The sequence below is a fragment of the Triticum urartu genome, chromosome 1A (genome assembly GCF_056163025.1).
Source record: "Triticum urartu cultivar PI428250 chromosome 1A, HENAU_Tu73, whole genome shotgun sequence".
NCBI classification, from domain to species: domain Eukaryota; kingdom Viridiplantae; phylum Streptophyta; class Magnoliopsida; order Poales; family Poaceae; genus Triticum; species Triticum urartu.
In genome coordinates this window covers 168,665,760-168,680,617 of record NC_141873.1, presented here as the reverse complement: position 1 = coordinate 168,680,617, position 14,858 = coordinate 168,665,760, and the positions used below count along the sequence as shown (strand labels likewise).

Sequence of the window (14,858 nt, the reverse complement as noted above, 5' to 3'; positions counted from 1 at the left end):
GTCATATCTTTGTTCTAGTATCGAGTTGTAATATTGAGTTGTAAGTAAATAAAAGTGTGATGATCATCATTATTAGAACATTGGCCCATGTGAGGTTATCAAAATAAAAGTGGCCAAACAAGCCCCCCCCCCCAAAAAAAAGAGAAAAAAATAAAAAAAAGAGAAAAGAGAGGAGGGACAATGTTACTATCCTTTTACCACACTTCTGCTTTAGAGTAGCACCATGTTCTTCATATAGAGAGTCTCTTGAGTTATCACTTTCATATACTAGTGGGAATTTTCATTATAGAACTTGGCTTGTATATTCCAACGATGGGCTTCCTCGAATGCCCTAGGTCTTCATGACCAAGCAAGTTGGATGCACACCCACTTAGTTTTCAGTTTGATCTTTCATACACTTATAGCTCTCAGTGCATCCGTTGCATGGCAATCCCTACTACTCGCATTGATATCAATTGATGGGCATCTCCATAGCCCGTTGATTAGCCGCGTCGATGTGAGACTTTCTTCCTTTTTGTCTTTTCCACACAACCTCCACCATCATATTCTATTCCACCTATATTGCTATATCCATCGCTCATTCTTATGTATGGCGTGAAAGTTGAAAAGGTTTGAGAACATCAAACGTATGAAACAATTTCTTGGCTTGTCATCGGGGTTGTGCATGATTTGAATATTTTGTGTGGTGAAGATGGAGCATAGCCAGACCATATGATTTTGTAGGGATAACTTTCTTTGGCCATGTTATTTTGAAAAGACATGATGGATTTATTAGTATGCTTGAAGTATTATTGATTTAATGTCAAATGATAGTCTATTGCTTTGAATAACTCGTGTCTTAATATTCATGCCATGATTAGATTACATGATCTAGATTATGCTAGTTAGCATTCCACATCAAAAAATATCTATTTTATCATTTACCTACTCGAGGACGAGCAGAAATTAAGCTTGGGGATGCTGATACGTCTCTGTCATATCTATAATTTTTTATTGTTCCATGCCAATATTCTACAAGTTTTATATACTTTTGGCAACTTTTCATACTATTTTCGGGACTAACATATTGATCCAGTGCTTAGTGCTAGTTCTTGTATGTTGCATCTTTTTTGTTTCGCAGAAAATCCATATCAAACGGAGTCCAAACGAGATAAAAATTGACGGAGATTTTTTTGGAATATATGTGATTTTTGGGAAGAAGAATCAACGCGAGACGATGCCCGAGGGTGCCGTGAGGCTCGGGGCGCACCCCAGGGGGTCAGGCGCACCTCGTGGCCACCCAGTAATGTACCCTTCTTCCGCCGCATGAAAGCCAATATCCGGATAGAAATCATGTTAAAATTTCAGCTGAATTGGAGTTACGGATCTCTGAGAATATAAGAAACGGTGAAAGGCCAGAATCTGAAACGCAGAAACAGAGAGAGACAAAGAGACAGATCCAATCTCGGAGGGGATCTCGCCCCTCCGACGCCATGGAATCCATGGACCAGAGGGGAAACCCTTCTCCCATCTAGGGAGAAGGTCAAGGAAGAAGAAGAAGAAGGGGGGTTCTCTTCCCCGCGCTCCCGGTGGCGCCGGAACGCCGTCGGGGCCATCATCGTGTCACCGCAATCTACACCAACACCTCCGTCATCTTCACCAACATCTTCATCACCTTCCCCCATCTATCTATAGCGGTCCACTCTCCAGCAACCCGCTGTACCCTCTACTTGAACATGGTGCTTTATGCTTCATATTATTATCCAATGATGTGTTGCCATCCTATGATGTCTGAGTAGATTTTCATTGTCCTATCGGTAATTGGTGAATTGCTATGATTGATTTAACTTGCTTGTGGTTATGTTGCTGTCCTTTGGTGCCCATCATATGAGTGCGTGCGTGGATCACACCATAGGATTAGTTGTATGTTGATAAGACTATGTATTGGAGGGCAAGAGTGACAGAAGCTTCAACCTAGCATAGAAATCGATGCATACGGATTGAAGGGGGACCAATATATCTTAATGCTATGGTTGGGTTTTACCTTAATGAACATTAGTAGTTGCGGATGCTTGCTAATAGTTCCAATCATAAGTGCATAGAATTCCAAGTTAGGTATGACATGCGTAGTCAATTGCTTAGGGACAATTTCGCAACTCCTACCACCACTTTTCGACACTCGCTATACTTGCTTTATTGCTTCTTTACCTAAAATAGCACCTAGTTTCTATTACATGCTCTTTACATTCTTGCAAACCTATCTCGTCACACGTACAAAGTACTTCTAGTTACATACTTGTTCTAGGTAAAGCGAACATTAAGCGTGGGTAGAGTTCTATCGATGGTCGATAGAACTTGAGGGAATATTTGTTCTACCTTTAGCTCCTTGTTGGGTTCGACACTCTTATTTATCGAAAGAGGCTACAATTGATCCCCTATACTTGTGGGTTATCAAGCAGGTGCGCCCACTTCACGCCCTAATGGCGGAAGAGCTACCAGCACAGGAGGACTTGTGCTGCAACCTCTGTCTCCTAAACGAGCATCGGTGAACAAGCGGATGACAATGCCGTCGCGGACATGTGGCCCTATGATCCTGTCTTCCCGAATGAGCAGCGAGCGTTGTATCAGACCATCCGTAGGGCCCGCGAGGCCCTCTCCGTCGTCCTTCAAGTTGTTGCGCTCGCCATGGTGCCATCATCTCGCATTGTCAACATGGTCAATAGCATGAGGAATGAGGAGATGACTTTACTTGGAGAGGATGATAGTGGGGACCCACCAGGGCCATAGCCGCACATACGCAAGTGCCTCCTTATTATATACAACTGTAATATTTTTTGCTTCCTCCTAGTTTCTTGACCTCACGGTCCCACACCATTGTTAACCTATGTAGTGAATAAACGAGAGAATTGCACAAGGAGCGGCCGACAGCTGTGACCAAGCATCTCGAGCAGTATATGTCTTTTTGAGGTGTGAGCAGTGCAGAGTTTTTCTTGAGTGATATTTCCATTGTTGTTCAGAGGAGAGCAGGGTATTAACTGGGCAGGCTGTGGCCCGTCTAGCCCAGGCCAGATATCCAGCCCAGATATTATTATTTTTCAAGTTGAAAATGGCTAGCTCAGCTATACTTTTTTTGGAGGAATACCCAGGCAAGGTCAAGTTGTTATTCTCCGCCCCACTGGGCTGCAAATCTTTCCTAGGAGGGATGCATTAGGCTTAACAAGAAAATGGGCTGTAAGAAATAATAAATGGGATGTAACTATGAAAACTGGGCAGTAACTATAAAAAATGCACCAAACATGTAATTACTTTATAAAATATTATTTCTGGATTTTGAAAATTTGAATTTCATTAATTGTTGTGCACGCAATGTTTCGTTCGATTTTTACATAATACAAATTTATATTGAAATTGTATTTAATCTGACTAGAAATTTCGGGATAAAAATATTTCGGATCCCATCAAAATGTGGGAAATTTTATTGAATTATGTTTCGAACGGTTTGTTGAAATTATTAATCATTGCCCTAGCTATAAAATGGGATGTACTATTAACAAACTGTAAATGCACTGTAGTAAATTCCATTAGAATTCAAAAATGGGTTGTACATTCTTACAAATCTCAAATGAGCTATAAGTTCTCTGCCACACACTTGTGGGCCTACTAAGTTGACGCGTCCCATCAAAAAAAATAGTTGACGCATATGCAAGGCTTTGTCAACTTATAGCCAACACACGGTTCTAGCAGAAGTGGCCGTTTGATGTCCATCCAACAGATGTCCTGCTTCTTCTTCAATCTCGGATATTCTAGCTTCACCCGCCCAAAAAATGATTCCTCCCCTGACATCTAGGGCGCACCATTTTGGAAACTGACCTGTGGGCCAACTAAGTTGACGCGTACCAAGGGCTTTGTCAACTTAGTCAATATAAACGATTCTAGCTGCAGTTACCATACGATGTCCATCCAACGGCCCTCGTGCTTCTTCAACCTATGGTCTTCTTGCTCTAGCCGCGCAAAGCAGCGTTGGTCATGCCACCTGCTCCTGCCTCCTATGGCCGGCTGTGCTGCCACGGAGGCCTCACCGCCCCTACTACTCCCACCGCTGGCCAGGCGATCCCTCCACTCACCCACACCACCTGTTATTATGCGGCGACGACAGCCTAACACCGCAGCCAAACCAGTGAACCCTCGTACTCCTCTCGGCATGGGCATCCACTACTGCGTCTTCCCCGGCTCCCCGTCATCCACTTCCTAGGCCTCTCCGTCGTCCACCGCCTTGGTGCTCTCGGCGCGGCGTGGTCAATGTGGTCAACGACCGACTTCCATCAAAAGAGTACTGTACATGGAGTGGCTGACAGCTGGGTCCATAGCCGCAGCAAGGAAGTGCCTCCTTATTACGCGGAAAATAATGATTCCTCCACCTGACAGCAGGGACCCACCAGACGAGCCATCGTATTTCATGAAAAAAATGTTTCCCCCTGACTGCTGGGACCCACCAGCTACATCTTCGCATGCAAGGAAGTGCATCCATATTAAGGGAAAAAATGATTCGCCCCTGACTGCTGGGACCTACTGGCTACATCTTTGCACAAAAGGAAGTGCCTGACAGTTGGGACCCACCTGGTCGAAGCGTACGTAGCGTTGTCATTCTGGTCGCGAACGTGTACGTACATGCTGTTCGATTGGTCTGTCTGCAAGCTGCAGCGATAAAACGTGGTCGAGCAAGGAAGGGCACATGTCATAGTAGAGGCGCTGTCACACCCTGATTTTCATGCCACAACACTTAAGCTAATAAATCATGATAAAATGTGGTTTGACAAAAACTTTTGAGTGTTTTAGACCTTGCCTTGTTTGGATTTTGTCTGTTGTTTGCAAGTGCTCTAAAAATCAAATAAATCCTCCAACTCCTATACTTCATCTCCTTGATCTAAACTCTTGAACCAATGATCATGCCATGTGTATAGGACATAAAAATAATTTCTTACAAAAATAATTTGGCCAAATAGTATTTTCAAAAATTAGTTTTTCAAAAACTCCTGAATTGAGGTTTGCACTGTAAGTACTTAATTCAGGGCAGTAAAAATCTTTCCAAAAATATGTTTGACTCCTATTAGATATGGGAGACCCAGAAACCACAAAAATATAATTTTAAAATTTATTTTCCTATTTGATTTAAAGGCTTTTTCTTAAGGCCATAAATGGTCTTTAATAGGTTAAAATTATTTTAAAGCTTTAAAATTTTTTGAGAAAAATTAGGGAGACTCAATGGACATATATTTTCCATATATATGAGTTTGAACACATGGTCATGATCAAAATATTGGACAAAACCTCCCAAAACCATTTCTGCTCATTTCAAGGATTTGAAATACTTCTACAGGAAATATTTTCATAAAAATCGAAGAAAATTCTAGCATGTCACATATGACATGTTTGATGATATTGACAAGTATCATGTCATGGAGAATAGTATAACCCCATGAAATCCCCTCAAAACCATTTCTGCCCATTTCAAGAATTTGAAATATTTCTACAGCAAATATTTTCATAAAAATCCAAGGAAAATCCAGCAAGTCAAAATGCATGTTGTGATCACCTTGCAAAGCCTCATATCAATAAAGGTCATTTTGGTTCACCAAAATGCCCCAAAACCCTCTCTGACCAGAATCAAATTTGAACAAGTTTCTACTGTCAACTTTCTCATTTTGATCTAAACTTTTGTGGACATGTTTAGAACCTAAAATGATGACACTACACTAAGTGGTGCATCAAGGAGAATAGATTTGCATGACTAAATCTTGGAAAGTCTATTTCTGTTGATTTCTAGGGTTTACCAAAGTTACATTGGCTACTTTGCCCAAATGAGCTGAAACTTGGTGGAACATCCTACTTCTATGCGCCATTCCATCCTGTTAATTCTCATGGCAAGTGGAATTAATTTTCTTGCCCAAACCAACAACAAACACCTTCTGCCATTTTCCCAAAATCATCATTTTGACCTCTTCCACTAATGTCCATGAGCCCAAGTTTTTACCACAGCTGCCCCAAGTGACCTTCTACCTCTAGTAAGTCTTGCCAGCTCTCAGATCAATCATGGAATAGGGTAAAACCCCACTTTCTCTCTCTGGACATCACATTTCTCTCTCTGTCTCAACCCCACCTCTCTCCTAGTGGTTCACCAGGGCATCCAAGGCCACCTCCCCTTTTGTTTACTCACCCCAAAAAGTCTCAGACACTAGTGGACACGCCCCTGGCGCATAAACAATGCCATGGCGTGCAGAGCTCGCGCTCTGGAGCACGCTACAGTGCTATCCGGCACTGTAGCACGCTCATTCCAAGGCCTCCCGTCGACCTTGGGCTCCGGAATCGTGTCCCCCGAGGACGCCTCGGCGTCCACGACATGCAACACTGTCGGCCCTTCCTCCCTTTCCCTCATTCTCCCTCCTCGAGCTCACCCGAGCACGGCCTGGACCGCGCCCATGTTGCACCGGTGCCCCCTATATAGAGCCTCCCCCCAAGCACTCCCTCGACTCTTCTAGATCCCTCTCTCTCTCCTGTGCACCTCCCAGACAACATCCCTCTCCCCCTAGTGCTCTCCTGCCCTCTCCATGGCCGAAGTGCCGCCGCCGACCACCGCTCGGATTCGGGCATCACGGCCCCTCTCTCTTCTCACTACCCACTCTAGTACTCCCTCACCACCACCACGAAGCCCCCATCGCCTCCATTCTTCCCCGGGATGCCCCTGCGCTCGAAGCCGGCAATGGCCGATGCCATCCTCCACCGTGGGCGAAGGACCGCTCCCCTCCGAGGAAGCTGGCGCCCGTAGTGTGGCATCCCGGATGCGGCTCGTCTCCCCGAGCACGTCGGTGGCTGGATCACCGGAAACGGTGGCCGGTAGCGCTGGGAGTCGCCGTCGACGTCCCTCTTCCTCGCCTCCTCTGCTTCGGGCGGGAGGTTGAGGACGACGCCGCGTCAGCTCGCTGGCCCCGCCTGTCGGCGGCAGCGGCAACCGAGCCGGCGCCGCAGGTCGGGTTAAGTGGAAGCGGGACCAGGGAAGCCGCTTGCCCCGTAGGGACGCGTACTGGGCTAGTACGCCTTCGGCGTGGCCCTTCTGAGCCGCATGGCCGTGCAGCTAGGCCAGCCCAGTGCGCTGCGGTGCTATGCTCCGCTCGGTGCGTGGTATAGATGTAACCCCCACTTCCTTTGTCTTTTTCTTTTTCCAGAAAATTGTAAAATCTCCCAAATATTCATATTAACTCCAAATTGAACGATTCAAATTTCTAGTGACTATAAATCATGCTCTACCTCTTAGAGGAGCTTGCACATTTTTCCATAGAACTTTCCTTCACACTTATTTAGTAAATTCCAATTTTCTTAATTCTGTGACAAACTTTAGAAAATCACAAAGAGCTAAAAATTGATCGAAATGCCATGATTCAAATTCCTAGATGCTTCTAAGTTCATAACTTAGTTTAAGAACATTTTTCTCAATATGTACCACAAAAAATAATGAGCCATTTCTTCATATTTGTCAACTTTTTAAATTCATAGGAAAATCACTTGAACTCCAAATCCAGTGAAACCAACTCCTAGATGCTTCTAAAATTATTCCTTGTTAAATGGATGCCTTTGATCATTTTTCAAATAGTTCTTCTGTACACTTCTTACAAATCCATGAACCCCTTGATTCCATCATATCAAAATGTTTAGAAATGTCCACTGACCCAATTCCAATGAAACCACTCTGGTTATTTTTCATATAACCATAGATGTCCTAGAAAAGTCAAATCAATATTTTTAGAGCACTTTTATTTTCTGCCTTGTTGTGTTGCTTATTATGGTCGCTTTCGACGATAGTTGACGAAGTAGACGAAATGCTCGGAGTTGGATCAGAGATATTTGAAGACATCGAAGACTTTGCTAAAACAGGCAAGCATCCCTTTGACCAAGATGAACCATTTTACATCATGATGGAATTTTCGTTGCTTCATTGAGTGCATGATATATTTTGAATGGCAACCTTGCTAGGCTTGCCTCCGTTGCATTCTCCATTGATACTTGCATTGTTCATGACTCTACCCTTGCTTAGAGTTGTGTTGGTGGGTTGTAGAAATATGCTATAGTAAATGGCTATGCAAAGTGGGTCAGGGTTATGCATGGAAAGAAACAAGTGTGGTTTGACATACTTGCAAATAGCCCAGTGGGTGCCACTAATGCCCCTGGGAGATGATGATGAACTAGGGCACTACTTGGTGGAGAAGTAGTGTACCGAGGCTCGATAAGAGTGTTGTTTACAAAGATGGATTAGATTTAAGATTTGTCAACTGTCCCAACCTTACATGCGCAACCACTCTACCCTTATATGGGAAAGGGCATTATTGATTACCTAGGCCGATACTAGATTGGAGCCCGCATTACTAGTGACGGGGGAGAGTTGGTGCTCTCTCTCAGGACGGGGTCGTGCCAGGTAGGGCGGCCAAGAACATTTTTATGGGGCACCGGACACACCGTTGGTACCCCGTGCCAGCGGTATGTGACAAATATGGGAGCGAGGCTCCACAATTTTAAGTTGTGAAATGTTGGGCACGGGGGTTACTACCAATCGAGTGGACTCCATGTTAGTGTCGTCTATGGAAAGATAGTGATCGAGTGCTTACCCCGGGTACTTGAGGTACCGCGAGTCGTGGATGACACGAAAGTTCCCCGGATCTTGTGGGTAAAGTGTGCAGCCTCTGCAGAGTGTAAAACTATTCGAATAGCCGTGTCCACGGTCAAGGAAAGTTGGGTGGTGCTACTTAGACTACGTCCATATGTTTCTGACGAACAACACGGTATGGTGAATCTGTTGACGTGATTCGTGAGGAAGTCACGATGAGCTTGAGTATGAGTTGTTCACAACTCTATCCCGATGTTGATGTCTGTAACCTCCTGATACTTGTTGCGGATGCATTCATATCCTTGATAAATGTTGATCATACTTGCATGAGAAAAACTAGTTTTCCGCAAATGGCAAATTAGCAGTAGTGCCTTGCATAATTATTCTGTTATCATCCTTGGGTTGCTTGCGAGTACATTCAAAGTACTCATTGGCTTGCCGCTGGTTATTTTATTGGCCAGGCATGAGAGAACATGTTATGAAGAAGAATACTTCGGTGACGAGCATGCGAGCTAGGACTCTTCCCAGTCAGAATGCCTGTAGGGTTAAGGCAGATGGCATGGGTCCAAGTTATCGATGAAGATTTCCGCTGCAAAGTTATACTCAAGACTGGACCATAATGATCATAATTTATGTAAGACGGTATGTATGGATGTAAGACTCTTGTTATTCAGCTTCTGTGTGTTCATTGAGCATTGATCTCTGGGATCACTGTACACGTGCATTCGGTGATCACGACTTATGAGTCGGGGTCCCCACAGGCGCGCACGTAGCATGTACACGTACGTACAGCGGCTAGGGTGCAAGAAAGAAACTATGGCCACGTACGTACATACGGGCGGGGTCTCGAACGCCTACTCACGCATACGGACAGCCAAGGCTCGTTTACATGGCTGGGTCGGAAGGGAGAAACTACGTCGTCGTCGTGTTCATGGGGAGGCAACGAAATGCGTCGTGTTCATTGGGAGGAAACGGAATGCATGCTGTTCATCGGGAGCCAACCGGCTTGGACGGAACAGCCGATGGAAACGAGGCCTGGCGTACCGTAGAACGGAGGAAACATCTTTGTGTTCGACCGCCATGGTCGAAACGGGATCCTGTTCATCGGGAGAGGTCTGGCGTACTGCAAAACAGAGGAAACGGACTTCTGTTGGACCTCCTATGGTCGAAACAGGGTCCTGTTGACCGGGAGGGGTGTGGCGTACGACAAAACGGAGGAAACAGACTTGTGTTGGAGTGCTGGGCTCAGATTTTTTTCTTGAGCTAGTCTTGTTTCTTTTCTGCTCATTCTGTCTTCTTCTTCAGGTCACCAATCGCGCTGGCGAGGGTGGCGGCAGAACCTGCGGCTGCCGAAGGGGCCGTGTTCCGCAGGAGCTGGTCCGACCTCGCCGACCTGACCAAGGTGGAGGGACGGGCCGACTCGGACCTCGGCCTGGATCCAAACGCCGCCGAAGTCTTGGCCTGGCAAGACAGGAACCAGGCCGAGGCGGAGCTGGAGGCAGCGTCGGTCCGTGCTTGGACTGACGCGGCGGCGGCAGGGGCGCGAGCCGGCACGGAGCCGACCTGGCGCGAGATGCCGCAGGGCACGATGGTGGCCGCGACGATCTTTGAGTCGTCATCGGTGAGGGAGCGTGGCCGTGGACGCCAGGCTGAGGTGGTGATCCTCGACCGAAAGGTCATGGAGGTGGCGGATGACACCCAATCACGGGCCGACGTGGTCGAGCGAGCGGGGACTGATGGTGGTGGAGGCGGCGTCGTTTTGGAAGAGACGCTGCGGGCAGCAGTGTCGGAGGCGCCACTGGTTTTGGAGGAGGCACCGTGGGTGGCGGTACCGGATGCCACCCCGGCAGCTGGGCCGGAGACGGCGACGCAGAGCGTCCCGACGTCTGGGTGGAGCGGACTCGTCGTGCGCCGTTCTAGTAAGACTTCTTGTAATTTCTTCTTTGTGGGGGCGCGCCAGCGCACCCAGTGGGTGTAGCCCCCGAGGTTCGGGCCAACTACGTAGTAGTTGGGTCGAATCTTTAGAGTGTTGGCCTTGTTCTGATTTCTGCTTTCTTCAGCATCTCGACGCCTTCCGGGTCGCCGCCTACAATCGTCTCCTGGGCAAGCACCGGGAGCTCATGGAGCAGCTTGCCGCCAAGGAGGAGGAGCTACACGTCACCGCAGGTATTCTTGTGCTCTTTTCTAGTGGGGGCGCGCTAGCGCACCCACTGGGTGTTGCCCCCGAGATTCAGGCCAACTGTGTATCAGTTGGGCCAAATCTTAAGTCTTGCTTTTTTCTTCTGCTGAGTCCTTCTTTTTCGCAGCCGAGGCGGTGTCCTGGCGGACTCGTCTGCTCCGGACCAGTGATCACTATGACCGGCTTGTTGCCGACACCGGCCGTCTTGGCATCGAGGCGGCGCAGGCGAGGGCGGAGGCGGCCGCGGCTCGGCGGTCTCTCGACGAGTCCGAATGGCTGCATGAGCAGCTGGCGGGTCACAAGAGCCGCCTCGAGGCCGAGGTGGAGCTCCTTAAGGCGGAAGCCGCCAAGGTGGTAGAAGCGCAGTAGGCCCTGGTGGAGGCGGACCAGTAGCGCGACCAGCTGGCCGACGACAAGGGCCGGCTCTAGGCCGAGGTGGATCGCCTACGGGGGCAGGTCACCACGGCTGAGGGGGCACCTCAGGACGACGCCCATCGCCGCAAGGCGGCCGAAGACAAGGACGCCGAGCTAAAGGCGGCCCTTGCCAAGGCAGCCGATCTTGAGAAGGCGCTCAAGGAGCGCGACCGCGCCATCAAACGGGAGCGGCGTGGTACGTTGCTTGAGGCGCAGCACCTGGAAGAGTCCTTCTCCAGTAAGTGCTTTTTCTTGTCATTTTCCGGGTCGGGATCCGGCCTTTCTTCCTTGTTATTCTTCTTCTAACTCGCTTATTCCTTTGCGACAGGGCCTTCCCGGAGACGCAGCGGCTGGCGGAGGAAGTCGTCCGCAATCAGCGCGACCCGACCAGCGTCGTTGGGTCCGGGACGGATCCGCGGGTGGCCTGGACCTTCCCGGAGATCATCAATGCCGCTGAGGCCCACCTGCAGGTCCCGGGAACGCTGTTGGGCCAGCTGTCCCAGGACGCCACCACAATGACGGCGGCCTTATGGCCGTACTCCGTCCAACCGAGCAGCTTCTCGCGCCTGGCGCGTTGGTTGGAGATGGGGCCGGATCGTCTTGGCGAGTGGTGCGTCTCCGCCGCTCGTGCTGGTGCTGTGATGGCGCTCCGGTTCGCGCAGTCCTGGCATCCGGACCTGCAGCTGGCCGGTTCAGAGCAGCTCTTGCAGGAGCAAGCCGGCCGGATCGCCTCCCGGGCCAGCTACATCGCCGAGTTCGCCTTCCACGACGAGTTCCATCTGGGGCGGACGGAAGACGGCAGGGCTGTGGACGGCGACGACTATGGCTTGCTCCTCCATGATCCACAGGGGAGCTCGGAGGAGACGGGCGTCTACTGCGACGCGGGTGCTGAGGAGGACACCGGCGCCTCGCTGGACCCGGAGGCCGCCAGGGCAGAGCCGTCGACGTCCCGACGCGGCGCTGGAGATGCCTGAGACACTTTGTGTAAAATCTGTTAAATAGCAGGTCCACCCACCCACTGCGGGTTTTAGGGTGTAATGAACTCAAGCCGTGGGCCTTTCCTTAAATACTTGTGTAGATGTCGTGGGTGCTTTTGCTTTTTGCCTTCCGTTTTTTGGAGCGATTTCGTGCGTTTTTCCTTTCTCAAACCTCCCCCCCCCTCCGCGAGTCAGATGGCCAAGGCTCCGGTGCGTGACAAGGATTTCGGTTCTTCGAGAGGAGCGTGCAGGATTTGGGTCCCTCAAATCGTTGAGCGCGAGCGAAACACCCACTGGGCCGGCTGGCGGCAATCCGGCGAAGCCGATTGGCGAGCAGCCGGTCGTGCGGCTGTTCATTTGATGAATGGTGGGCCGGTTTGATCGACCCGATAGCCTTTGACTTAGTGTATGAAGCATAAAGGAGCTTTGGCCCATTGTGCTTGCCAGCCGACAGCCAAAGCTGGATCTGTGGCTTTAGGGCGAAGTGGGGGACCGCGACATCCTAACTTTATTAAGAATCACCAAGTAAGGCGGCGGGGTGGTGACCAAGCCGGCGAGCACCCGATTCCCTGGGTCGAGCGAGTCAGACCGGTGGCCGGGTTCACTGGTATAGTGATGCAAGAAAATAGGGACACAATAAATTGGTCGACAAAAGGCAGCCCCCGAGTCTCGTTCGGGGACCCCATGGTTTCATGCGTTTACAAAAGGCGACGATACATACGCTCATGCGGCTAACTGTAAAACGGACGGAGGAGTTCCGCGTTCCACGGCTGGGTCGTTTCTTTACCGATGGTGTCCTTCTTGCGCTTCCTTGACTTGCGTGCGTCGATGAGGTAGTAGGCATTGCGGTCGCGCAAGGCCCTGCTCACGATGAATGGGCCCTCCCATGGAGGGGACAACTTGTGATGGCCTGCCTGCTCTTGGACGAGTCGGAGGACGAGGTCGCCCTCGCGGAACGCGAGGGGCCTGATCTTCTTGCTATGGTAGTTCCTTAGGCCTTGCTGGTTGATGGCCGAGCGACTGAGCGCCAGGAGGCGTGCTTCTTCGAGCAGGTCGACGCCATCTTCGCGGGCTTCTCTGGCTTCGGCTTTGGTGTACATCGCGACGCGCGGCGAGTCAAACTCGACGTCAGTCGGGATGACGGCTTCGGCTCCGTAGACGAGGAAGAACGGGGTGAACCCGGTCGACCGATTCGGCGTGGTGCGTAGACTCCAGAGAATGGCTGGCAACTCATCAAGCTAGCTGCCGGGTGAGCGGATGAGTGGCTTGACAAGTCGCGGCTTGATGCCAGACAGGATGAGTCCATTGGCCCGCTCAACCTGCCCATTGGACTGCGGATGCGCAACGGAGGCCAGGTCGAGGCGGATGCTGGAGACGGAGCAGTATTGCTCGAGCGCGCCCTTGGCGAAGTTGGTGCCGTTGTCGGTGATGATGCTGTTCGACATGCTGTAGCGCACCGCTATGTCCTTGATGAACCGGACAGCTGTTGGCCCGTCTAGTTTCTTGATTGGTCTTGCCTCGATCCACTTGGTGAATTTGTCCACTGCCACCTGCAAGTGCGTCATGCCGCCTCGAGCGGCTTTGAAGGGTCCCACCATGTCGAGTCCCCAGACCGCGAAGGGCCATGCGGTCGGTATGGTGCAGAGTGCTGACGCCGACTGGTGGCTGCGTTTGCTGAAGTGTTGGCATCCCTCACCATTGAGGATGAGCGACTCGGCATCTTGGAGGGCCATGGGCCAGTAGAAACCGTGGCAGAACGCCTTGGCCACCAGGGATCGTGATGCGGCGTGGTGCCCGCACTCGCCCTGATGTATGTTGAGGAGGATGTCGATGCCCCGTTCCTGCTTAACGTAGCACTGGAACACGTGGTGGAGCTGCGCTTGACGAGCTCGTTGTTGATGATGCTGTAGGCGGACGCCCGGTGCTGCACTTGTCGAGCTTCGGTCTCGTCCATGGGGAGAACCCCGCTCTCCAAGAATTCTGATATTGAGAGGGCCCAAGATGGAGCCGTCACCACGACGAAGACGGCCACTAGGGTGGATTCCGAGTCGACAGCCCCTGAGCCGGGTTGAGCAGCCCCCAGGTCGGGGATGGCGACGGTAGGGTCCGGGAAGATGGTGGCCGAGTCGAGCTGAGCAGCCCTTAGGCCGGGTTGAGGTGCGGCCGGGTCGTCTGGAACATGGACGGACTCGGATTCCGGTGATGGCTTGACGGACGGCTTGCGCAAGTGCTCGAGGGAGACGCCGGACGGGATGGCTTGTCGTGACAAGGTGATCTTGGCGAGCGTGTCGGCTGCTTCGTTCTCCGCGCATGGGACATGGAGGCACTCGCAGCCCTCGAAAGATCCAGACAGCTTCTGGACGAGGAAGCGGTAGCTTGCCATGTTGGAGTCGCGGGCGTCCAATTCGCCGGAGCACTGATGCGCCACCAGGTCCGACTGGCCGTAGCACAGGATGCGCCAGATGCTAAGTTCCTTGGCAAGCCGGAGGCCGTGCACAAGGGCTTCATACTCGGCGACGTTGTTGGAGGCGGTGAAGTGGATCTGGAGCGCGTAGCGGAGCCGGTCGCCCTTTGGGGACGACAGTACGATGCCGGCCCCCAAGCCGAGTCGCATCTTGGAACCGTCGAAGTGCATGCGCCAATGCGTCGAGTCGGG

The 14,858-nt window shown here is 50.6% G+C and overlaps 1 protein-coding gene across 1 annotated transcript; it reads right to left on the bottom strand.

The window, feature by feature from the left end:
- Positions 1-13,440: 13,440 nt before the first annotated feature.
- On the bottom strand, positions 13,441-14,585 carry LOC147990489 (uncharacterized). The gene is made up of 2 exons (XM_087538250.1): positions 14,088-14,585; positions 13,441-14,043 (listed from the first exon to the last, which is right to left on the bottom strand). Exons 1-2 carry the CDS (start codon positions 14,583-14,585, stop codon positions 13,441-13,443), a joined length of 1,101 nt encoding a protein of 366 aa, XP_087394376.1.
- Between the last annotated feature and the right edge of the window lie 273 nt (positions 14,586-14,858).

Coding starts and splice junctions, on each gene's coding strand:
- LOC147990489 (XM_087538250.1), bottom strand. CDS start 14,585: ATGGCAAGCTACCGCTTCCTCGTCCAGAAGCTGTCTGGATCTTTCGAG. Junction 14,044..14,087: donor GCATCATCAACAACGAGCTC/GTCAAGCGCAGC, acceptor TACGTTAAGCAG/GAACGGGGCATCGACATCCT.